Genomic DNA, 26,035 nt, shown 5'->3' with positions numbered 1-26,035 from the left:
TTATTGCAAAGCAAGCACTCCAGGCGTTGTATTTCCCAATCGTATTTTTCTTCAGCTATTGATATCATTTACGAACTGTCAACAAAACAATTCTCATTGAAATCGAATTGCTTCTTTCTCGTAAACTAATGAAAGAGAGTTTGGCCAACTAAAGAGACTGAGAGTTAAAGGGCGAGAAACCGCAGGTAATGGTTGGCAATCGCAGTTTTACCTGACAATGTGAACAAACAAACAAATCCCACAAAACACATGCTCATTTCCCAGGCGTTTGTATACTAAGAAGTCGTGATAGGGAAAAACTGGCTCTAAAAGATAGCGAAACCCGAAATATCAAAGCACCCACTTATCAATCAATACCCGATAAGATTAGTTGACCGCCGATAGATAAACCAGGGACCTGTTCAACACGCTCACCTACAAGAACCGAAACACGCGTCGTGTAGTCTTCACCGTGAGTTCGACCACAAAAGGTCCGATGCAGACCGAACGGCCATCTTCAGACGATGGATTCCACGTCGTACCCATCCATAGTGATGCGGAACAGCACATCCACAGGAACTCCGATCGCCAGCGGGAGCTGATCCTGCAGAACTCACAGACAAGTCCTTGCTGCAATCGGGATCTACGCAATCAGCCGCAGGCTAATGCAGTTGGCGCTGGTAAGAGAAATGTCACTTTCCGAGTATTTATAGTCCCAGTAAAATGCAATTACATGTACCTTATTCACTGTCATGACGTACAATAATACTCTTCAATGTTGATAAATTGTTATTTGGCAGTAATAAATCATAATATATCTACGAATTTCCCTATCATCCTATGTGTGAGGTAAATACGCGTCACATCATTTTGGATAGGTGAAGGTCCAAGTCAGAAATGATTCATTCTCTGTGTCAGAAATATTTATTAGATTGAAACTGATATTATCGGAGCGGAAGCCTGTCTATAAATGCCAAAAAAATGAGAGGTGTTCAGATAATTAACATTCATGTTTTCAGCAAAACATACACATTCAAACAGTTTCGTAAATTAAAAAGTATAACTTAGGTATTGTATATAAAATAATTCGAAATTTAGAATAGGAAAGTGAGCTTAAAAATTTCGATAATAGAATTATGCGAGATATAACACGACAGTTTAAAATGTCATCCAAGCTGTCAGGAAAACTCTTATCTTTGGACAACATTTTTAGAAATCTTAACCGATAAGGTTATTTGGGTTCTGCATTTGAAATGTGTAAAATATGTTAATAATTAGTTATTTTTTACAGCTGCACTTATATTCCTGACCGGTGGAATTCACATAGCATGGAGCATTGGTTTTAATGGTGTGCTTGTCCAACTTGAAGTTACCAACCATGTTCAAATTTGCTGGTTTATTGGGGCCATTATTGGTGCCCTGCTCGGTGGATTTTTTAGCAGATGGTTTCCCTACAAAACATTAATGGTAAGAAAAAAAGGCTTGTTTTCTATATATCGGCTTTTGTTTGAAAAATAATCACGACATATAATTTGCTTCAATATGTCCATATCACTAGAGATACACTTATGTAAATTAAAATCTTGTTTATCCCTTCAGGAGTTCTGTTCGCTGCTCACTATTACAGGTGGAATAGTGATGGCGGTGAACCGAATGGATTTGGACGCCCTGCTGGCAGGGAGATATATGAATGGATTGGCCAACGGACTGGCCATCGCACCCACTTTGGCCGTGGCAGGTGAACTGTCGGTATTCTACAAGAGGGGAACCCACACGTCTGCGGCGGAACAGTGGCCCACAACGATTGGCATCTTTGTGCAGATCGTGTGCAGCCATAGTTGGGATGTTCAGAGTGATTTTACGGAGGAGCAGTTCCAGGGAGTGCTTAGTGGAGTCCTGGGCTCCATAGCCCTGCTGCTCGCCTTCCTCCTATCCATCGAATCCCCGGTGGACCTGCTGAAGCAGGGCAATGAACAGGGTGCCATTCAAGCTTTGAGCAGGCTTCAAAGACCGAGAGCTGTGACTGCTGAGACCTACGACCAAGTGAGGGATCACCGCACCTATGTGGAACACCACAGATCAATGGGTTGGCGCCACGCCCTCCCCGCCCTCGTCCGCCTTTCGGTGCTAAGGGCGTTGTATGCACTCAGCTTGAGTATGATGGTGGCCTTTACATTGGCATGGACGAGCACGGAGGTGTACGGCGATAGTTCTGGTCCATATGTGCTCTTTGGTTTCCTGCGACTGATGGGCAGCTTCACGACCTCCTTTGCCCTGGACTCCTTGGGCAGGAAGATTCCGCTGCTTCTGGGCCTGGTCATTTCGGGAGGCCTGGCCTGTGGACTGGCCAGCAGATTCGCGGGAAGCCATCCACTAACATTCTCGGACAATCGGATGGCCCTGTGGCTGCTGCTCATCTACCAATTATTTGCTGGCATAGCCTTCGCGCCCAGCTCATCCTATCTCTCGGAGGCCTTTCCACGTCGCATCAAAAGGCCTTGCATTGCAATCTCCTATATTCTGGAGATGATTGTCCAGCTGCTCCTCTGCCAAGTGGATTTCGCAGCTATTGGCAGTGATAGCAGTTATGTGGCACTGTACTTCTTTATCCTGGGAGGCTTACTATTGGCAGGATTTCTCTTCAGTGTTTGGTACATGCCCGAAACGAAGGACACCACTCTCCTGCAAGCGCAATTTAAGTTCCAGGAATTCGTAATCCCACCAGCCTGAAAGTAGGCACCTCGAACCTAGCCAGTAAATAAGAGCATATACATATATACTCGTAAGATAACGCTAGCAAAATAAATCTGAAATCTTATTAAGAAACCGTGGGAGTGTGACGTTGCCTTATCGGCGCTAAAGTGACTGACAGATTTGGTTAGTTATTTGCTGCACTCTTTTGTGCCGATCATCATGAAGCTAATGGTTATTATACTTATGGGGAACACCATGGTATAAACTTCACAGATAAGCACGGCGAGCCAAAAGGTTTATTTCCAAATGGCAATTAAAGCGGTTCCCATACATCTCTGATAAGATTCCCGGCCTCATATATGTTTGCTGGACTTTATATAGATCAAATAAACCTTATTTAGAATGGGAACTAGTTCAAGTTTTAGGTGTACTAAAAGTAAAACGAATTAAAGAATGTGAATCCGCAATTAATAAAATGTATTAAATATAATATTAAGGTGCTCTTTTATATATGATTTTATTCATCATACAGAGGATACTTTTTCATCTTTTAATTAAATTAGTATTTAAGGGCATAAAAATTAGTATTATTTATGAAAACTGTAGAAATTTATTTAAACTTAAAATTTTCATAAATAACTAAACTAACTAGCAACTGGCGCATATCTAACAAATCAACTTTCGCTCTTTGCGTCAATAGTGTCCATAGGTGCCTGGCTCATATACACACATGTGATTTTTTGCCTTCATACAAATTCAAATTTAATTAATTTATTTATATCCAGTAATCAGAGCGATAAGTGGGTTGGCAAAAGGTTTCGGCCCACTGTTATCTTATCGAAAGTGCTGGCCAAATCGAGGTGCTCGCTCAATAACCGCTCGATGCTCCTTCATTTATCAAGCGGCGTCTGAACAGTCGGTTAACTTGATTCGTCGCGTTCGCGAGTTGGCTGTCCGACAAGTGTGAGTTTTGCTTTTTTAGCCAAATATCGGTGTGACACAAAGTGCAAAAATAATGACATACTCAAGAAGACAAACAAGCCAGCAGCGGTTCCAATGAAAAAGTCTCGAGTAAACAACAATCAACAAATCAACTGGACAAATAATTAAAAAACGGAAACGTCGCCACAAATTGTTAAGCCCCTTGGCTTTTATTGCGTTACGCGGTGTTATTGTGATTAAGGTTAAAATGCCGATGCTGCCTACAATTGAGGAAGAGGCCAAGTTGTCCTGGATCCGGCTAATGTGGAAATACCGCCTTCAGTTCCAGTCCATGGCCTCTGGTAAAAGTGAAGAAAACCTTAGGGTATCCAGTTTTTACCCTTCATTTTCAATCACCAACAGCGTCGATTGTTTTCGTGGGCTGTGGAATGCGTTTGGCCTGGTCAATTTTTGACACACCTGCTGGCAAATTCTTAAACAACCACAATACCCACAATCTGATGATGAGCTGGTTTATTGGAGCAGCATTAGGTGCCCTTTTGGCAGCCCTATTCGTTCAGCGTGTCACCAAAAATGTGGCATATGTAAGTAGCTTTATAACTCACTATAAATCACAATCTACTGTGCGCTGCCAAGCAAAATCTCCACCTAGTTTTGCCCTTTTCCATGCCACCAATAATTGATTCTGCGGCCATTAGCACACTTAACCATTAGGGGCTTATCAATCCAATAAACTGATAACGCGATCAACCGCGTTCAACCTGCATTGGCCATTAAGTGGCGATAGTCACTGGGCGGTGAGCGAGGGCTGATCGATCGGTTGTTGGGATTTCCGAAGTGCTAAATCAGGTTACACAAAAGAATAATTATTCGCACTGATTGGCTAACAAAAATTGGAGTGGTAGAAAAATATTTGTTAACTGCTGATTATATGAAGGTTATATATAATAAATAATATTCTTGCAATATCTAAGTGCTATCTTTTTATAAAAATATCTTATTAGTTTTCTGCTTAATATCGTTTTTATTTTACAGACCTCCAGTGGCTTTCTGATGATTATAGCTGGCATTCTGAATGTAGTTCTTCCCCAGCATTTTCTGGCCGCCTGTTACAGTAGCGTCAGCGTGGGTGCAGCCTATGGGCTAACCCAGATTCAGGCACTGGTCACCGGATCCGAGGTGGCTCACAAATCGATTCGAGGAATGCTCCTCAGCTGTGAGAAGATATTCCTGTGGCTGGGGGTCTGCATGCAGGTGTTTTACACTCGCGTGTGGCACAATTTGAGGCCACTGGATACGCAAGGATACGAGATGCACATTGATCAGTTGCATGGAATGGCGTTGGCTGGTCTGGGGCTGGGAGCTGTTATCCTGGCACTAGCTCATCGCCTGGAGTCACCAATACTTCTGCTGCATCAGGAACGAGATATGGCTGTGGGTGAGACCCTGAAAGCGTTACATGGACAATCCACCACCGAGTTGGTAAGATTGCGGGAAGACTGCAGGCAACTCCACAGCGCTCGAGATTGGGAGCGTTTTGTTGAGGAGCCTGAAGAAGCGGTGGCCGATTGGAGAGTCTGGGCCCGACGTATCCTGCCCTTTTTCAAGGTCCTGCTACTCAGATGCTTTGCCACCCTGGCCGTGTCCTTGAGCTATAATCGAGCATTTATGGTCGTCAGTTGGCATGGCCTCGAATGCGATATGAACTGCATGTACTGGCTGGCATTCGCTGGCCTTATGGGCAGTGTCCTGGGAGCCTTCGTAGTGGATTGGCAGGGTCGCAGGAAACTGTGTTCCTTATCCCTTTTCCTGGCAGGCGTTGTCATCGTGATGGTGGGTGGAGTGTTCGATCACTTAGAATCTGTTAAGAGATCCTTCTATGACATTAATTTACTGGTCATTGCCCTTCTAATGCTGCTATTCGAAGTGATAGTAGCTGGAGGCGTGGCTGTGCCCGCCCTAGTCTACACAGCCGAGGCCTTTAGCATCGCTCACAAGGCAAGATGCTTAGCTGGCATCCTAATCCTAGAGCAATTGCTCCAGTTGGGTCTGCTTTTGGCCACCTTTGAGCACTACATCACCGTCTCTGTGTTCTTTTTCACGATCGGTGTTTTTAGTTTTATTGTCGGCTTGACCGTATTTATGTTTATGCCAGAAACCAGGCAACTGACACTCTACGAGTGCCTGTTGAAGTTCAAGAAAGTTCCTTAAAGCGCCGCCGTATCTCTAAGTGCTAAGTATCTGTTATCTGTACCTATCTGTTATCTATTTTTAAATACTATATATTCTATTCATTCGAGTGATTGCTCGTGTGCATATCATTATCTTTCATATACTTTCCCTTGACGTTCTGGTAACCTCATAGATTAAGAACATTTAAGCAAACTGTGTTTGTATCTAAAGAACAAATATTATTGTATCAAAAAACATGACATTTATACAAAACGAAAATGAAGTTAATATCCGATAATTGTGAGTAGTCTTAGTCATATGAAATCTTATAAATAATATTTATTTGAGGCAAAATATACTTTGCAGCTAACGAATTTATTTACATTTCTATAAGATTTTCCAGCATTTAAAATAAACTTACCATGTCTGGAAACAAAATCTGAACCTTGTCTCTAATTTATTGGGTAGTATTAATAATACTAATAGTAATGTTATTAATATATATTATATTTAAAATCAGAAATATTACCAATTTTATTTAAATGTTACTGAAAGTAACGTCTCACCATAATTTTTGGCTTAAATGTTAAAATATCAGCCAAGAATTAGCATTTTTGACATTCTACAATGGATTTGGTATGGTTTGTTGCCAAGCTAAAGCTTTCACCTGTTGTAAACTGTTCCCACCAGCTTTTTGCCATAACTCCGGAAAAACTGTTACCATTATTGGCTTTCCAAAGCTTTTCGCATAGGCCAGGCTAAGAAAAAGCATTCGCATTCGCTGTTCTATGTAAACAAAGCGTTTTTACGATTTCCCTCGCCGGCAAGTGAAAGCTCTGTGGCTCATTCATAAAGGTTACCACAACTCCGTCTCATCCTCCCTGCATCCTGGCACTTTTCTGAATTTAATGCTGATTTTAGAGCGGAAAAAGGACGAAAGACGGCGGAGAGCGAAATCGAGTTGATTAATACGGCGTGTGATGAATATGCATCGGCTACCAAAAAGCCGAAAGGGAAATGCGAACCAGCTCCCCAGCTGGCCATCTAATGATGTGGAAAATTCGCTTGGTTCTTTATTTTTTCGTATATTTTTTTTTTTGCAGATACTTTTACTACTTATCGATATGCAGTTTTTGTGTTCCACAGTCGTCCGCTCAGCCAGACAATAGCACTTCGGGAAGCTAATGCCCAAAAGTGGGTGCTTTGCCATTCTGTAGTTTGTACTTCATATTATGTTTGGAGATGGTTTTGTTTGATCGTGTGGATGTGAGTGGATGTGGCCAGGATGCTGCGGTTGCTTTGTTACTCAATTGCATCTGGCCGCAATTAGCAATTCTGGCCAACACTTGCCGGTCATTCAATAACAACATGCGGTCAGCAACCAAACTCGAGGCTCTGGCCCAATTGAAACCAGTTTAAAGTTATTTAATTTTTAATTGACTTAATTAGTGGCAGTGCAATTTCTTTGTTTATGCAGCAGCAACAAAAAATGAGGGCAAATAACAAACAGAAATAAAGAATATTTTTGGAGTAAAGTCTGTTTAAGAGTTTAATACTAGAAAAATTCCTTTAAGAATATTGATCCGGTAAAAATTGCTAGACGTATATAAATGTTAGCTTACCTTAAGCAGCCTGTAGCTCAAAACTATTTCGGAGAGTTTGCTGGGTATGTGTTCTGTTCACTTAAGGACTTGCATTAAAGAAATATCCTTCTTATCCCTTAAAGTTCTCGACAAAACACTACAGCACACTTTTCAGCGCAAGCGGAATAAACTATTGCAGCTGAAAAAATGTTCAAAGCTGAAAACTGCAAAGCAAACAGAAAAAAAAATCGGGAGAATTTGTAAGAAAAAGCTGGAAAGCGGGAAAAACATGGCTAAAATTTGCACAAGACGTAAAGCTCATATGAGCTGGGAGAATTGAAGGTCCCTTTGGAGCGGGCTTAATGCCTTGCTGTTTGTTGCCCTTGTTTCAATTAACTGAAATTGAAAACGACAATCGTAAACATTAACAGCAATGGGATTCCCCGCTGAGCAACAGGAACAACAATCGCAAATGCAAATCGCTTTGGTGCAGCAGAGGAAACCGAGTTGACGGCCAGAAGTCAAGAAGAAGCATTTTCCACATTTCCACATTTTCCACACGCAGGCGAAAAGAAAACAGGTTAAGAAAACGGCAAAAATGCTTGCCGGCATCGTAAATGAAAAAAGCAAACAAACGTAAAATTTTATTTGTGCGCAATTTTCTATAAATTTTCATCGATTGCCATTGGGATATTGGCGACATTTGCGTTTGGCATTTTGCTGCGTCCTTCAAGAACGTATATATATATATATGTATATGTATTTGTGTGATCCTGGTGGCTCCTTCGGCTGCCATAACTTCAGCTGCACTTGGAATTATGTTTTGCCAGCGCTGCCATCCCACACGAAATTGAAAAAGTCCATATACTATATGTAATACAAGTTTCCAATCAACACCGAATGAAGTTTCCATAATGGCAAATAAATAACGTTCTCCGCCCCACGCAGGAAAAGTAAACGGAAGCGGAAACGGAAACCCGGTAAGCAGCCATTGCTGGCATCAAATTAATGTCTCAGCACGCCGCAAAAATGGCCGACGTTGCGAAATTTATGACACCGAAAGACAACTCTAAAGTGTCCAAGTATCCAAGTGGCCAAGTGGTCGGAGGACCCATTCCGCTGCGGTGTGACAATAAAACGGAGTCAAATGGCCATAAAAACGAGGGCTGCCAGTGACGGACCCAAATCCAAAAACCAAACCACAACGAAACGGGCCATACATAAGCATATAAAAGCGAAATAATAAATAAGACCGTAAATTCCTCGAAGGGAGAGCGGAAAAGGGGTTTTCAATCATAAACAGACAAAGTGCGAGCCATTCAATAAGCCAACATCTCCAATCAATTGGCCGCAGGCAAAATGTGAAAACTTTCAGTTGCAGTTCGGAAATCAAACGATCAGGATGTTGGAAAATTTTGAGGACTTGACAAATTAATAGGAAATTAAAACGAGCAACTGACACGCATCTTCCATGTCTGAGCTGCCAAGAAGCAAATTGACACGTTTTCATTTCATTTGCTGGGGCTTTGGAGATGCCGAAAATAAACGCCGGCCTGCTAAAGTTTTCCCTAACAAGCCTATAAAGTTTGCTCGCCTTGCCGACAAAGTAACATTCTTCCTCTTCGTCTTCTTGCTCGTAGTTCTTAAATTTCCCAGGCTGGGCAGTCCGGAAAAGCTGATCAAAAATTAAAGAAACCGAAGGGCAGTGCCTTGCAGATTGAGTACTGCGGCACAAAGCGCATTAAATTTAATTAGCTCACATAAATCCCGCTTCGGATTCGAACGAGGTTTTTGGCTTTGGGATTCTGCACAGGGCACTCTGTGAATCACTCGAGTTGACATTTTTAATGCAAACGGGGATGGGGAGGGAAGTGGAAAATGTTCCCTGGCTTTCCCTCTTCTATATGCCATTTTCCTGGGCTTTCATGACTTATGCAAGTTTTGACGACAGGTGCACGCGTTTGCAACTCAGGCAGTTTGTGTATGTATGTGCCTTCGTGTTAAATCAACTGTCGCTTCCTCTCGGCAAAGTTTGTCCTGCGAGGACAGGACATTCAGGAGCAGAGCCAGTGGAATTCAAGTTATGATAGCTGCATGCGTTTCAACAATTTACTTAACAGCTAACTCCGTTGAAAGTGACACAGAAGGGAAAATAAATCGGGGGAGCGTGCGAATGTGCGGCAAATGGAGCAAGAAGTTGGAATCAAGTCTTCTGAAAAATAAGTCGGAGTAAGTAATAGGGAAATTATCATAGCAGGTACGCATAAATAGTTCATATTATATTTGAATATTTTTTAACTCGCTCTTCTTGGACAAACTTGCATACTAACGTATGGCAGTATCAACAATATTCTTTTTAACCCGTTTTATATTGAACTTTAAGCCCGGCTTGCGGATTGTATCGCTTTCGTTGGACGCCTGCAACTGTTGCTAATTAAATTCTACTTTTCCCGGATTATTAACGCAACCGATGATGGTTGGTTGCATCTTTCTTGTTTGTTGGAGAGTGTCATTTATGACATGCAATTAACGCCATTAAAAACCTGTGAGCGCTAATTAAGTGCGTCATGTATTTATACATTTTGCATGAGTGGCTTGTACATTATTTATGGCTGATTTTTCACCATTTTTGTTTACCAGTTGTGCTTGCGGTCGAATGGATCGATTCAATCAGCTTCGTTTGAGCGCCTTTGGAAGGAAGTCTTTCCTCCTTGAAAGGGTTTGCAGCGCCGGGAAACGAAACAATTCACTTCCGTTTTGTTCAGCAAAGTTCCGTTGCCAAGCCCTCTGCCACGCCCCCAATGCCAACAGCCCCGCCCCGCGAGCCCTGGTTGCGGAAGTACTGATAATGTCTGCCACCCGGCCATTGACAACCGCTGAAAATGCAACCTGCCTCAAAACTGCTTGCTGTAATAGTACACGGCAAGCAATTTCCTAGTTGAATTCGAATGCTCGAAACCCTGGTAAAAATCTGATAATTACTTAACTGCTATACATAAATAGTGAATTAATTAAAATGTTATGAAATAAGTTTATTAACATTTTTGTTCTGCTCTTTGATATATCTAAAAATCTGGTTCAAATATATCGATTACAAACAACTTGTTCATATTTTGGGGAATCGAAAAGATGAATGACCTAAAAATTAATTTTTTTTAAAATCCATTCTTTGGCATATTTATTGAAACACTTGTTTGTTTATTTTCGCTGTGTAGCTGCAACAGCTTCGTGTCTTCTCACCGTTATTTGACTTAACTGACAGCGGAAACGGCGCTTCCAGTGGGGTTTTCCACCTGCTCGCTTTTCCTTTTCCTCTTGCCCCGCGTCGTGCTCCGTGTATTTCTGTGCTGTTTACAAAATAAGCGAAAGCTGTGCCAATAAGCCTCAACGTCGCCTCCACTTAATTTATTTGCAACAAAAGGGTGAAGAAACTTTTACGCAAGTGCAACTTTGCCTTACGTGCTTTTATTTTTTGCAACCCATACCCGCTCACTTCTTTTGCCCCATTTGTCTCGCTTTTTCCTTCTTTTTTTTTTTTGGTTGCATCCACATCAGTTGGCTTGTTTTCCACACAGTCACATACATATACATATACATATGTATATATCCTGGCTTACAACGCGAATTTGGTGACCGCAAACACGAGAACAGGATGTGGGGTGAACGATGTCAGGCGAGGATGTGCCACGAATTCTCGGCAGGATCTGGCAGATTTTTACGCGTTATAGCCGCAAAATGAAGGCATTTGCATATCAGCGGCTCCATCGGAGCGGCACACTTGAAAAACATGAATGATTTTCGAATTGTCCCCACCTGTTGTGAATACCCGAATTTTTTTGGTAACCTTTGCGTTAGATAGATTCCCGTAGGCAATGTGTGCCGCCCAACCATTTTGAAGAAGGAAATGTAATCAAATGAAATGTGTCACCAACACACTCGCACTCATACTTTCGATTTCAAATGCAGACAAACGCTCAAAGAGACTGGCAAAAAACTGGTCTAATTTTGCATAGAAATCACCAGCAACAAATAATCAAATGCAAATATGTATTCAGGAATCAATTTGAGTGCAATCAGTGTGGGGCAAAGTGATATTTTGCTGACAACAAAAATAGACGGATGTGATTACCCAGAGCAAGCTTAACATTTTGTATATTTTTTTCAGTCATATAATCTTTATAAAGTGCTAAGAGAATAAATTAGTATAAGGTATAAAATAGAACACTAGACTATATTTTTTTCGAATTTTGTTAATATATAATACCAAGAACACCATAATAATTATCTGTACATATTGTATTTCTACAATTTTGTGCTATGGTCAAGAGTTCCTTCATCTGGTGGCTAACCTGATTGTCTAAATAATTGATGTGGCCTAGTTAAGTTAAGAAATCTCCACCCCAAAAGCCAATCAATTTCGATCTCACAACATTTATCTGACCGACTTGTCACTGACTTCTGCTGGCGCATCGGATGCTCAGTGGGGCAGTTTGAAATTAGCACCTAAAATGTCCTTAAGTGAATTGAATGAAACTGATTTATGGTCGCACTCAATGCAAATGTGCGGACCCCGAAGGGCTATCTGTTCGTCTCTGGGCCAGTATCTCCATCCGACCATCTATCTAGCCAGTTAGTTGTTTGTTTATGCAGCCTACAAATACACACATTCTGTAGTTCGTGGAGGTAGCGGGATGGTCAGAGGAGTCTGCTTAAGCAGGCGTGTGAAATCCGACCATTAGCAATGCCATATATTCTCCGCCCAGCTATGATATAACTTCCATTGCCGCACATCTGTGTGTGTGCGTGTGTGATGTTGTGTGTGATAATTGGTGTAAATGCCACATGGCTGAATCGGGGCCAGCAGCACCGACTTGGAATCGGTATAGGAACCGGTACAGGAGTCGGAATCGAAATCGCAGTCTGGTGTTTAATATGCAGCTGCATAACTTATGGCGCTGCCAGCCATTAATTTGACTTGGTTTGTGTATGTGTGCGAGATGGCGAGTGTGTGAGTGTTGAGCGGAATGGTGCAGAAATCGTTGCATAGCCACTGGCGCACGTGCGTGACCCACCTCGCCACATATATATTTTATTTTAATTTGTTCAACAAACGAAAGTTTGCCGCCTTCGTCTTCGGCGTCATCACGATCGCTTCATTTGCTTCATTCAATCTGGCACACGTTCCACTGCTCCCAATATATACACATACATATATTTTCATTCGAATATATATATTGAGAACGGGACGCAAAATCACAATGTCCGTGTTGGCCAGGCCGAAACAATATGCAAACAATTTTTACCGTTACATGACTGAAATACACAAATATCTTCGGTCCGAAAGAGAGGGACAAGCGAACTGACGCACTTATGGTCACGTGCGTTTATAAGTATGTCCAAAATGTATTTCCATCTGCACTTTTAAAAATAAATTGAAAAGTGGAGAATTTCATTTCCAAAGAGTCAGAGAAGAAACTTAGATCTGAATGTTTTTTAATTTTTACAAATAGAAAGAGGTATTTTTTGAATTAATGCTTTACAATGTTTCATTTTGGTAAGAAGACAAATCTATGTGACATATGATTTTTCTCCAAGTATGAAGGATATGTAAAAATGGCAAGCTGACCAGGAGCCAAAAAAAAAAAGGAGAAGAATACTCCAGCAGGCGGTAAAGCAACAAAAACAAAGGAAAAAACTTTGTGTAGGCGAGAAAAAAATAAAAACGAACCTAAAAAGGTCGTGGCATGGCACATTTCCAATATGCCAATAGATACAAGCCCAACTACAGTGGGTACCCGTTAAAAAATATGGCACTCAAATACAATACCTTAGCTGTAACTTTTACGTTACTCACCACTCTTCACTGCACGTCCTTCATAGAACAATAACAGATTTAATTTTAATAAAATTTGCTTCACTGCCAAAATCTTCGGGGTCAGCAAGCCAGAAAAAAGGAATCCATGAGAATGGCGAAAATTAAAAATAGGAAACTGTTTTGCATTTTAATTAGTTTGTCATTGCGGGCAAGTTTGTCCAGTTTTTTGGCAACAAACGCGTTCTAGCTTTTGGCCCGCTTTTAACCCTTTTTTATTGGTCATGTCTCGGGAGTTGATCGACATTTTTCCTTTTCCCGGCTAAAGTGGGAGTAAGCCCCCAACCGAAAGTTGTCCGTCATCCTGATGATGGTCGTGACACCGATAAGTGGCATGTGTGTGCAGGAGGCCAGGAGTGTGGGTGTTTAGGTGGCTCGTCCTTGTTGGCCTGATTGATGATGTCCTTGGGAAATGGCCAAACAGTATGAAATCCATAAGTTGACAAGACAATTATCTTGCAGCCCGCTGTGTGTTTTGCACATATGAAATGGGATTCCGGTATTTCAAGTCAAATTGAGACTTTATCTAGGAGTGGCCACGATTGGCTTCCTTTGAATAAATGAGGATTTAATCAAATTATAGTTATGTTATTACAATTATTGAGAAGCATAAAATGGAGCCTTGATTTCCCCTGGCGAGCTTAATTAAATTGCGACGAAATGCTAATAATACGTATCAAAAAGTCAGCATGGTTTCATATTTATTACAATTAAATAAAGCATTGTTTCTGTGCAAGCAACGCAGAACTGTCTTGTCACAAAAGGCTTAAGTTACAAAATTAAACACAATTAATGAAGTATTAATTATATCTTAAAACCCAATCACCTTCTGTGATATTTCCTAAATTCACTTGTTCAGATATTGCCTTAAAAATACCTCATATTTTCATTTAAATAAACAATAATGTGAAGTAGTTACTTAAAATTGCTGCAGGCCACAAAGGTGTTGGAAAAGCGCCATCTAGCGATGTTTCACGGCAACAGCGAAGTTCCGTGTTCAACCGTGTAGATGGCCTTAAATACCTTTACAGGTTAAAGGTAATTCAATTCAAGATAAATGAGCACATATAAAATACATTTTAATTGTAAACAGTAATGCCAATAAGAATTTTGTTCATTTTATTGACGTATACAATTATTGAGAACTGCTTTATGCTTTGTTTCACTTCATTTTATTTCGCATGAGCACAACTACTTATGCTTCATGTACAGTGCCAAACCAGTAGGCTGTTTCCGAACCGTGTCACTGCATCCGGTGGCAGGCGCAGGAAGTCAGGATGGCAGGATGGCAGGCAGGAAGTCCATGTCCGCTCGAGACCCGTTCGGTAGTGCTATCGCTGATCCTGCAAGTGGTGGGATTGGAGACTCATGTCGTGTCAACGGCGTCGCCTCCAATTCAAGACGGCGACAAGTGGCTCTCGGGCGGGCATTGAAATCTGCTGGCTGAGAGAGCGGGCATGGAGCATGCCCACTTAACGCTAAGTGCAGTTGATTGCTGCTGAAGACGGGCAAATATGCCATAAGTTCATAGTTCATAGTTCACTGTTCCAGTAGTCATGGTGGCAAGCTCTGGGCCCTAAGCCCTATTTAGAATCGCAAAAGCCCCATCGTTTGTCATGCCCCGTCACGAATATCTCGTATCACGGCTATATCGCTCGGCTGACAACAATAACCACTCGAGAGCCAAACAAAATCTCCTGCTAACCAAACACTTACCGGTTTCTATACCATCAATACAATGGAGGTCAAAATAAAATCAAAGAGAACTGGAAACACTCTTTTGTTAAAAATTTTAAGACTCTTAAAACTGAAAACCAAAAGATACGAAACTAGTTTTAAAAGCATGCAGTTTAAGCTGAAATCATAGATACTATGTGTAATTCTGAGCTGATAAATATTTATAGATTTCTAAATTAAATATTTTGATATATTCTTTTCCTATTAGGACTGCACTAATGTGTTGACCGCCGTTGTTAGTTTTATCTATAAATAACAATTGGGTGTGATAGGTGGGGGCAGAATGTGCTCCACTGACCAAAAAGGATTAGTGCGGCAGCAAACTTGCAGAAGCTTAGTATTACATGCGACCTTTGCACCCACTTTTGCGCTGTTTTATTAATGTAATGCACGAAGAGTGTTTGCAAATATTTGCCCCATCTGTCCATGTCGATTCATAAATTAAGGAAACATTGCATTTATCGCCGTTTCAAGTGTCGCGTTGCATGTAAAATATGCATTTATTGATATCACGCATACGCCGTGTGCTCCATTAGAAGCGGATTGCGCAAAAATGCTTTCATAATATTGGCGATAATTTGAACAAATTATAGTTGCAATTGCAAGTGGCACCCTCTCCCCAGGGAAATGAAGCTGTGCGCACAATTGTTGCCGGAATTTATTTCCATTGTCGACCTAGCGAAAACAATTATCGGGGAATGGAGTGCAAATATGCAAACAGAAATATTTTGGTTAAATTCTAGATGGTCCTCAGTCCTTTTTAGTTGCCATTTGTGCCACCTCCCTTTGCAATTTCCAGTCCATACCCCAACATTTCTGCTTTGCTAGCCCACAAAGTCCGCAAAAGTGGCGGGCATTAAATGAGATTGGCCAATAAGTGTGCCAGTGGCATGCTCACACTTTAGTTTTTCCCAGCACCACTCCATTTAGCCTGCCACGCCCACTTCCATGGTGCGCCCCACCCCCAATGCACCGCAGCATTGTTGAATTTTCGGTTTGGCTGCAAAGTGATTTACGCAATTAAAATAATTTCATTCAAATGGTCTATAATTCAACTGGCATTTCATGCGGTCGCTGTAGCGGCCAGTTTATGCCCGACCACATCGGCCATGACCACGCCCTCGCGGCCCAAACGCCCCTTGTCACGGAAGGGCCTTCGAAAAATAATGAAAAGTTGGCATTGTATGTGCCCCGGAATCCTGGGTAATCAGGACATAGATACAAAGTTTCCAATTGTTTATAAACAGGCACGTATAATGAGATGCAAACGTTTTAATTTCAATGATCCTCATTTTGAATTTCTTTAACATTTTTGTTTAATCAGTTGTTTGAATGTCCTACATTTTCATTTTTAAAATTTAACAAAATTAAATTTTTACTCCTTACTCTCTGTGCTCTATATATATTTATTATTTCTAATCATGTTCACAAATAAAGTCGCCTTGTAAGCAGGAACTTCTATACGTAGACATACCGCAGGGAAAGTACACATTTTCTGAAAAGCGTAAATACGAGTTTTACAAATAATTTTATAAAGCCTTATATAAGTAAATAGATTAAATTTCCAATGAAAAGTACGAGACTTAGGAATTTACACTTCCGTTTTACTTTTTCTGTGCTGATTTCCCAGAAACTCTTCAAAAATAACCCCAACACATGCGCAAAAAGTTATTCTATTTCCTGGCTGATATTCCCTAGTAATAAATACCCTGTTTCATGGCCATTCAGCGTGCAACTGTCATTTGAGGAATTCATGCGGATTACATGGTACAGTATGTTGATGGCATCCAAATTTTCAGTCAAATTAGCGTGCGAGTGCCGGCAAGGAATGCGGTCAAATGCGTTTGTGTGCGCCGCTGAATGTTTTGTCAAATGAAAACGTGAATGTGAAAGCAAAAATCTGAGGTCTGCGGCGCCGTGAAGCCTGTTTAAAACTGAGTTCGCAGGACCCCATGCTGTTCTCGAATCAATATCAGGCCAAAGCCGGCTCCTGTTCCTGTTCCTGTGGCTCTGGTGGTGGCTGTACCAAGGGCAACAAATGTTTCTAATGCCTGCCATTAGGCAGAATCTATCAGGCCAAATTACATGCCCATGTCCTGCATAGTAGGCTGTACGGATTTGGGGACTCAGCCCCGTTCAGCGTATCCTAAATCCAAAATCCAGCCAACAACAGCTTGGCACTGCGGTTGCTTAGGCAACCACAAATTTGCATAAGCAGCGCACATCAATTTGGACTCAAGTGAGCGTATAAATATTTTTATGCCAACGCAGAATCGCAAAATGGTCTTTGAATCAGGACCGAACTGTGGGGTCTCATTGCAATTGGCCGGACTACCAAATCCGGCATAAGGAATCCGGATCGTGGACTACGAGTATTTGAATTGCCTGCGGTCAAAGGACGGCCACCTTATAGCATTATTGTAATTATTTTGGATTCGAACGCAGATATGCATGCGAATAAGCCGGGATTTGCGGTGCAATTTAATAGAATTATAGCTGCACTTCTGCGTTTCGCAGCTGCCCATCGAGAAGTAGTTAATTAATGAGCCTGCGCCAAAATACACCTACATTTCGCATTCGAAAGGGTTTGAGCTGCTTTACGGATTAAAAAATTACATAATTTTTAATGAGACAATATTTAATCAAAAAGATTTTAATCTGGGATAAGGTGTATAATGGATATTAGATATAGCTTACTTTTGTGTCTAAATAGGTGTTTGAATAAGTGAATACAATACAATTGCAATCTAAAGTTTGCAACTAATTTTTTACGAACAAAACATTTTATGTAAAAGGGATCATTTTAAGCCCTATACAAACCGGCAACAATATCCAAAGCTCCTTGATGAATAACTGAGTACCATGGCTACGTAAGCAAACACATACTTTTTAAATACTTTTTGAATAACTCGGGCGTGAGCTCTATTTGTTTTCTCTCAGGTGCATTGAGCTGAAAGTAATTAGAAAAGGAAGAATGTCCTGTGTTATTGTAACACATCAGCAGGACAACAAATGTAAATTGTTTTGCGTAGCCGCACATACTTACTTGGTACCACTCCCCCACCATAAGGACACCCATGTCCTTTTCGCATCATTCTACTCCTTTTTGCCAGGAGCAATCTGTTCGGTGTGCATAAGCTGCGTACTTGGGCTGTCCATGGCTCTTCTATGGCCGCTCTCTTTCCTTGTTTTAAGCCTTTTCGATTTATTTGCTGACCCAGTTTTCAACGCCTGCCATCCCGCCGTCCTTCGATCCTGCCGTCCTTCCATCCTGCCATCCTGGCCGAAGCTGTCTATAATCCAGCGATTACATGTGACACACGCATACGTTGCAGCTTATTTTTCATTTCTTCGAATGTCGCCGAAGGATGCAGGCAGCTGTTTGGGTTCCCTTGTAGTTTGCATAAATAATTGAGCAGCAGTGCCTTTAACACTGCTAAGCCCCCCGAATGAAAACGCCACGTATGGGTTAATTTTTAAATAAAAAATTTTAATCGTATCGCACTCCGATTTGTTATTCACTTTTTTTTTTTTTGTTGTTGTTTGTTCATGTCATTTGTTGTTTTACAATACTGTGGCGACAATCATGGCACAAAAACCAAACAACAAACTTAGTGTTTTCGCTTATTTTCCGGCCGTGTTGTTTGGCTTTTGTTATCGTTGCTATTTGTTTATTATTGTAATGCTCTGCTATGTTTCTTTATGATGTCATATTTTTATAATGCTTTCACTAGTTTGCCATTTAGTTGTAGGTTTCAACAGTTAAAAGTAGTTCGTTACACAGTTCGATTGCTTTATTACAACTATTCAACTATGTCGTTAGTCCACACATAGCACGTAAATTTACTTGACTAATGCATAATTCTAGAGCTTCACTAATTAACTTTAATATACAGGAATTACTTAGCTGATGGCCTACGAATATATATATATGTATATATATATATGTACTTATGTCAATTTATTTACTGCGCTTTAAAGTTTGATGGCGAATGCTTGTGGGCTTATGGCATTAGCATTCCGTTGATTTGGAATTTCAAATTGGCTGGCATATGTTCGCACTCACACTTAAACCGAAGTACGCATATTCATATGTTTTGTGGGGTGACTGCTTATAGTTTTGATTGGTTGCATTAACAATTAGGAGATTAGCTGCAGTCAGAAACACAAGTAACTCGAACCTGGCATTTAAAATGCAAATGATTCGAGGCAAGGGTAAATCAATATAATTTTCATGGTTTCCAATTGCTTAAACGTGCTAGAAAACAATCGGATGGGAATTGGAGATCAAATTTATGTTCGATTTGAAACTGTGTGGTGGGAATTAACATTATCGTTTATGGCACAATTTGCCGAAAGCTTATGACTAACATTATTTTTACAGCTTAACGAAAATTAATAAAATTAGCTTTGCCGCAGCAAACCGAATGGCATTGCATAATTCGGAATTATGTTTCATTATAATTGTGTTCAAACACAAGATGGGGAAAATCACATCACATTTTAATTGGCCGAGCATTCTCAATGATTTTGAATGGGTTATCGTTCGATTTCAACGGCGAATGTTAGTTAATTTGCGGGTCGGCGAAATGGAATTGTTGTTTTATAATTATAACAACTATGAGCTATAGTATTTGCTGTGTGTCAACAGAATCGTGTAACGTGAAATCAAACCTATTCGAATTTTTTACATTTTAATTATTAATTAAATCAATTTATTGGGTGGAGTTGGATTACTTTATAATTATTTTTGTATTTACTGTACACTTTTACCATTTGTTGTAATTAAAGTTGCGCCGTTGGTGGTCATTTAACACGACAGCATAGTTTTTAATTAAGATGGCAAAACTAATGGCAAGCCATTATTAAACTAATGGTTTAAACTGCATGTGACACTTGAATAACATCATAATGTTTAAAGTTTGGCAAATTTAAAGAAATTGTTAGATAAACATTGCGTAGCATTTATTAATCATTTCGAAGTGATGCGGCTTGGTTTACCGTCAATTATAAAAATGTGTCATTAATATCACTGCAATGAAATATTAAATAAATTGTATTTGAGTGGCTGAATTAAACAGAAAATCAAATTTACATTTTGTTCGGCGGAAAATTGCGCGGTGCAAATATTTGCATGATATGGCAATCAATTTAAATGTTTTATGACTCACTGCTGCTCTCATTTTGTTGCTATTTGGCTTGTCTACGTTTTTATCTAATTATTTAATATTTGAGGCCGGCACTTGCACTGTACACTGCACTTTATTTGATTATTCAATAATTTATTAAAAGAGTCAGTGCCACTGGCCATAGAGATTATTCATTTCTGTTCTGTTTGTAATACACCTATTTTGTTTTGTTGTGCTTGCCAAACGCTCGGTTATGCCGTAATTATATTTAAGTTTCTTATTTACACACATCGTATAGTACATTTTGATTTTGTTTAAATATACACATTAAATTGTAATCAATAAGCTTACATAAAATATTATTTATATAAATACATTGCTTTACAACGGCTTGGGCAGTAGAGAAGATTGGTAGACATTTTAATTAGGAATAATCAATAAAAATGGTGAAGTTTTCTTTATAAAATTAAGAAGGTAAGAAATAGATTAATTATATTGGTAAAGCTATAAAGATTATCAACCAATTTCTTCTTACTGACAAACTTCTTACAGTTTGATTGGGAAAACTATAAACACTAAAAGAAGCAAATATTCAGAAAATTTGATTGACTTGGAATAAATTTAACCTCTACTGCGCCATTGTTCGGCAATGTGGTTTTTGGGTACAAGTTTAAAACTGGCATACTAAACGGGTGAGTAGCAAACACTCAAACGATCATTCACACACTCATAGATGCTTCTTGGGCGAACACTCACTCGCACACATTTCATGTGGCTCTTTAAATTACTCTATTTAGTTGGGGCTGGCGTGGCCTTCATTCGATCATCTGTGGCAGGACCTTTTGGTCAGGACACGACCGGCGGTCTGGCGACAACTTTTGACCGCAGGACATCGCTTCCTCGTTGCTGTTGTCGTTGTTGTTGCTGCTGATGCTCTTGCGGCTGTCACACTTTCACTGGATGCACTTTCTCCTGTTGCAGTTGTTGTTGCTGCTGCAGCCGCTGGCAATGGTAATTGCGATGGTAATGGTAATGGCGATGTTAATGACGCTGGCACTGCGGAGCTGCACTGTTGACTACTGTAGCAAAGGACGAGGCCCAGCAGCAGGACGATGGTCAGCCAATTGTACTGACAACCGGATGAGCCAGTTTGCATTGCCTCCGGATGTTCACCTGAAATTATGGCCCGAACTAATTTCAACTTTATTGCATTGTCTTGAGCTTACATGTTAAAGCGGTAAATAAATGCAAGTAAATGTGCGGACATGTACATGAGTTCAAGTACAAGCTGAATGCATATCCTTGCGACTCCTGGAGTCAGCGTGCCGTAACAGAATTGACCGTCTTTATTTGTTGCGCTCTGTTTGGCCTCGCATAAGTGTAGGTTGTGTGTTTGTTTGTGTATGTTGCCTAAATATTTAATTAATGCTGCAGTGTTTGGTTTTGGGCCAAAGGAGCCGAGGGAAATAGCCAGACATTTGTGATTTCTGCCTGGACAAACTCGGTGTCAGTCGAAGCGTATGAAATATTTAATCATCAAACTGTTGACCGTCGAATAATTAGCAAATTTCACACAGGCATTGTGCCACCCCAATGCCATTAATAGGAATGATTTAGTCAGATGATTTATCTCTCGGGACCAGTACGCTTAATAAACCCCCTCCCACCCCTTGAGAAGTAGGCAACACAATGTAACCGTTAAATTGCCAAAATGAAGTGAACCTGTTAACACATCAGATACTTCAATCCGAAAGTGTTTGCACGCGATGCTGGGCAAAGGAGTGCCTACGTAAATAACACAAAACACCTTTAAGGACTCGTATCAATTACACATGTTCAACTGGCCGAGTGTGTTGTCCTGGTAATTGATTGAGTTGAGTTTTTCCAGCCATTAAACTTGCCACTCGAATCGCTGTAGACTGTACGTTGTGAACAATGTGCAAACAAACAGTGCCATGATGTAATACACGGCGTATGCGTGATGTGCGGAAAGGGGTTGCGCTGTCATACACGGCATATGCCTGAAGGGGGGGTATACACCCATCAATTTGCTTGTAAACAGCTTGCGAAGGTCGTCGAGGGACTCTCCAATTCAAATTCGGCTGTTGCACAACAAGATGGCCAATAAATTTAGATGATGCCTAGTCGTGGGACGCCCCCGCATACAAACATATCACGCATACGCAATGTGGCCTGCCGCGCGGAGACTGCGGCACAAGACAATGTATGTATTTGTTGACAGCACAGGAATTATTAATAACGTACGTGGCTCACATAATTCATCATCAGAGCCAAGATCCCGACAACCTTTCTCCAGACGCTGCATAACTAAAATATCCTCGGGCTTTTTTGGGGAAAGTCTGGAAAAACACAAGTCACAAGGCAGCTTAGGCAAACGAAGGCGAATAAAGTGCACTGAAATGGAAGGAGCTGCTATGCTAGTCATAAAAACAAAAACGAGCAGCAGAACCGAACAAAAATGCTAACTGATATATGCAAAATTAGCGCTGATGGATTTTCAGGAAGGAAACCGGTCATGGAAGGATGCAGCTAAGCAACTACCGAGTTCCAACTTCCACACAAAATTCCCGCCCAAGGACGAAGTACGCAGGACGCAGGACGCAGGACTCACGACGAGCTGAGCTGCATGCACGTAGTTTCGAGTGTTTTTACGAGCAGCTTTGCATACTTTGGCAGTATTTTTACATTTTCTTAAACGCGCTTTGTTTGTGCAGTTTATGCCGGATGGCGGCTGACAGCCACTTGCTCTCCGCACTTTGCAAGTGGCGCGGCCTCTAAGAAGCGACATAAAGCTGCGATTTGGTTTTACTAAGCGCCATTCAATTACGCCCACAATTGCCTCCACCAAGCTCCTTAACTTTTCACTTGATGCGATTTCTTTCCAACAGGCGCCCAAAGGAAATTATACAGTTCATTAGCGCGATTGTTTCAGGCCCAATTGAGCCTGCTAATATTAAATAATTTTCATTATCAAGTGCAAACAAGTGCGAATGGGCAGTAATGTTGATTGCCATTAATATTTGTATTTTACATGGCCAATGAGAATTCATTAGAAAACTGCCAGCAAGGCAGGAAATTCAATTAAGCCTAAGATGTTTGAAAGTGGCCTAAGCTTTGTCACAAAGCAAGGAAAGTTTTTAATGAAATTGTATTTTGATTATTTTCATTATGAAAATAATTATTTCTTGTTAGGTAAATTTCATTCTCGAGGTGACAGTATCTTAAAATATTTGTCAACTATTAATTTAGAATATACTTTCTATTTACACGTACAATTGCCTTTGATACGGGCATCTTTTACAAACTATACTCTAATTAAATTCTGACGCATAACATGTCGTTTAGTGTTGTCCAAATTGAAGTTATGCAAATAATTTCGAATAAAAGAGAACTTCATTTTGTTGTTGCATATTTCTGAAAATTTAAACTGAAATGCGAGAGCTATCAAAAGCCCTTCTATGTCTCTCTATTTACCTCATCAAAGCGTTTTGTGCCAGCATATGTTGCCTGTTTGCCAACCGAAATGTTTATTCTGCTTCCAGGAAAATTATGGGGCTCAAGTTTTACCAAATATTTTAAGGACGATGCACTGCTATGTGTGCCAATAGTCGGAAATGGCTTAAATGGCCTTCGCTCGAAGCTGAAACTGTAACTGAAACCGAAACTGAAACGGAGTCGAAGAGCTTGGTCTATTGTTTCACTTTGCGTGCTTTTCAATTATGCATTAAGCTATCGTGGGATATAAAAACGCTTTGCTCCTGCTGCTTGACACTGTGCACATCCGGCTTGGGCATGATAAGCATTTCACGGACTTTATCGCCGGGCATGGGCACGCAAGGAGCACGAAGGAGTACGGTAAAGGACGTAAAAAGGAGCTGCCCGCTGAGGTGGCACTGCATTCCGCGAAGTCGTTCGCTTCGTTTTTTCCACTTTGCTGCAAGTTTATAAATAAAATGTGCATATGTGACACTCGAGCACGCAATGCCGTTGGCAAGGAGTTCGCCCAAAGGGGCGGCACCAGGAACTGGGCGTGCCAGCGAATACCAGAGCGCGAACAAAAACCGGAAGCCATGCATCGGCTAACCCACCCCCCTCCCCGTTTTCCATTCCTACCGGCTCTTCTGGAAAAACTCCCTGCGAAAACTCGGCTCTATTATTGTTTTTGCCACACGTTGCGGCTGGCTAAAAGTTGCGCTTGTTTTTCACCCAGCGTTGACATTTACGTCGCTGTCATTAATTTTAAGCTGCACGCTTTTTGGGCGGCAGCCTCGAGTTCAAATTACGATTTATCCGGTAACAAAAAAAATGAAAAAAAAACTAAGAAACTCCCACCCGCATTTGCATTCACAACTTCGGAATTTACCTAAGCTCCGGCGGGGAAAATTGTTTGCAAAATCGAGCACAAACTTTTCAGCGCTCCTGTGACTTTTGTGCATTGCGAGTACACGAATTAAGGTTTTTACGGGTGTCACATATTTATATTTGTTACAAGGTAATATTTTATACGGATTAAAAGGTTGGTCTAAGGGTGTGAGTTGCTGCTGTTCCACAGATCTAGAGATGTGCAATAATTAATTATGCTTCTTTTTAGTTTCTTAGTCATAACAAATGCCTAAAAAAAATTAAATTTTTCTGCTTAAAAAGAAACGCATCCTTTTTAAGAAATAGTTATTCTTGAATATCTTAGTCTAGCATTTATTCAGTGAAAATAAATTCCAAGTCCCATTTCTCTGACTTTTATCGACGTTTATTCAACAAATACTGAAGACTGTTGCTTCCTATCAACATTTCTGGCTGAAAAGTGTCCTAAAACTATAAGAAAATCTCGAGCTTATTGCAGGTACGCAATAACTTGCTGCTGCTGCAAAAGTTTCCAAAAAATTCCCTTAATTCTGTTTTAATCAGTTAAAATGCCTGTCTAAGCCGTAAAATGGAGACTGAGTCTCAGTGTCTCAGCGTTTCTCATTGAAAATGTAATTTAAAAGTTTTTCATTTTCATTTTATTATATACACGCACACAGTCTTATATACTTATGGCCAAATTTGTTGTTTTTATTTCCTTGCAGATTTCGTTTTGATTTTATTTGGCACAAAACTATTTGAAAAGTTTTGAATTTAATGCGCAAATACGTATTATGTGCCCTTCGTCTTGCCCCTTGTGCAAGCTCAATATATATACATATATACATAGCTATATATGTATATGTATCTTTTGGACATTTTGTCTGACTGTAATACATTCTAACAATATTGTCGTTTGTCGCAGCATCTCGTTTCGTTTCGTTTAGTTGAGTTTTCGTTGGAAAGTTTGTGCACTGCCTGGCTGAAATAATAATTGAATGTCACTTGAACGACAAGTTGGGCTCGAATCGAGCGGAGAGTTAGGTTCTGAAGGCGAATCCGGCGAGAAAACTACCAAACAATTTTGTCAAAGTGACAAAATGCCGAACGGCGGCGGCAGCTAGCCAAAAAACTTGTTTTCACAGGCTTAGCCAAAAGTCTCTGGCTGTATGTGACTCTGTCCCTCTGCCCAGGGACCAAAATATATATGTATTTTATCAGCGGTTTTGCTGGCTTTCGACTTTGTCGAGAATATCTGGGAATAGTTTGTGGGGCTGAAGACGAGGACGAAGGGTATTCCAATTGAATTTTGAGCAGCTCAAGGGGAATTTTTAATTGAGCGCAGGCAAATCTTTTGCCCCAAGCAGACCGCACACATAGTTTCGTCAGTTTCAGCCAGAATCCAAAGGCGAAAGCCAGATAGCCGAGCCAAGCCAAAGCCAAAGCCAAAAGCTGTAACCACATTTTAAGTCCCCGAAAGCGACTCATATAAATCACGAATGAATTAAGTGTGGCCTGACCTGTTACCACTGCTTTTCCTTGGATTTCCCGTGCTCTTTGTAGCT

The 26,035-nt window shown here is 40.6% G+C and overlaps 3 protein-coding genes across 6 annotated transcripts in view; 2 read left to right on the top strand and 1 right to left on the bottom strand.

Moving 5' to 3' along the window:
• LOC6737519 (kin of IRRE-like protein 2) overlaps nt 1–26,035 on the bottom strand; it is a 228,628-nt gene that overhangs the window by 115,778 nt on the left and 86,815 nt on the right. Inside the window, exon 7 of one of the 4 annotated variants that reach the window (XM_039293995.2) lies at nt 19,920–21,299. The exons of 2 other annotated variants lie outside the window; for them this stretch is intronic. In XM_039293995.2, coding sequence (XP_039149929.1) covers nt 20,932–21,299 — 368 coding nt within the window. In that variant the 3' untranslated portion in view covers nt 19,920–20,931. Of the gene's footprint in view, nt 1–19,919; nt 21,300–26,035 lie in introns of those variants that run through there. One more of the 4 variants, XM_039293996.2, reaches the window with a different exon arrangement.
• On the top strand, nt 473–2,805 carry LOC6737522 (inositol transporter 1). Its single transcript, XM_002084322.4, has 3 exons — nt 473–659; nt 1,271–1,446; nt 1,579–2,805. The coding sequence occupies exons 1-3, from the start codon at nt 476–478 to the stop codon at nt 2,707–2,709; spliced, it is 1,491 nt and encodes a 496-aa protein (XP_002084358.1). The 5' UTR covers nt 473–475; the 3' UTR covers nt 2,710–2,805.
• Nucleotides 3,425–6,206, top strand: LOC6737521. Its single transcript, XM_002084321.4, has 3 exons — nt 3,425–3,956; nt 4,018–4,199; nt 4,651–6,206. Exons 1-3 carry the CDS (start codon nt 3,863–3,865, stop codon nt 5,824–5,826), a joined length of 1,452 nt encoding a protein of 483 aa, XP_002084357.1. The 5' UTR covers nt 3,425–3,862; the 3' UTR covers nt 5,827–6,206.

Source organism: Drosophila simulans, chromosome 3L (assembly GCF_016746395.2).
Source record: "Drosophila simulans strain w501 chromosome 3L, Prin_Dsim_3.1, whole genome shotgun sequence".
Taxonomy (NCBI): Eukaryota; Metazoa; Arthropoda; class Insecta; order Diptera; family Drosophilidae; genus Drosophila; species Drosophila simulans.
The sequence above is the reverse complement of the archived record's forward strand: the minus strand, read 5'-3'. Positions and strand labels throughout refer to the sequence as shown.

Coding starts and splice junctions, on each gene's coding strand:
- LOC6737522 (XM_002084322.4), top strand. CDS start 476: ATGCAGACCGAACGGCCATCTTCAGACGATGGATTCCACGTCGTACCC. Junction 660..1,270: donor GGCTAATGCAGTTGGCGCTG/GTAAGAGAAATG, acceptor TATTTTTTACAG/CTGCACTTATATTCCTGACC. Junction 1,447..1,578: donor TTCCCTACAAAACATTAATG/GTAAGAAAAAAA, acceptor TTATCCCTTCAG/GAGTTCTGTTCGCTGCTCAC.
- LOC6737521 (XM_002084321.4), top strand. CDS start 3,863: ATGCCGATGCTGCCTACAATTGAGGAAGAGGCCAAGTTGTCCTGGATC. Junction 3,957..4,017: donor GTTCCAGTCCATGGCCTCTG/GTAAAAGTGAAG, acceptor AATCACCAACAG/CGTCGATTGTTTTCGTGGGC. Junction 4,200..4,650: donor TCACCAAAAATGTGGCATAT/GTAAGTAGCTTT, acceptor TTTATTTTACAG/ACCTCCAGTGGCTTTCTGAT.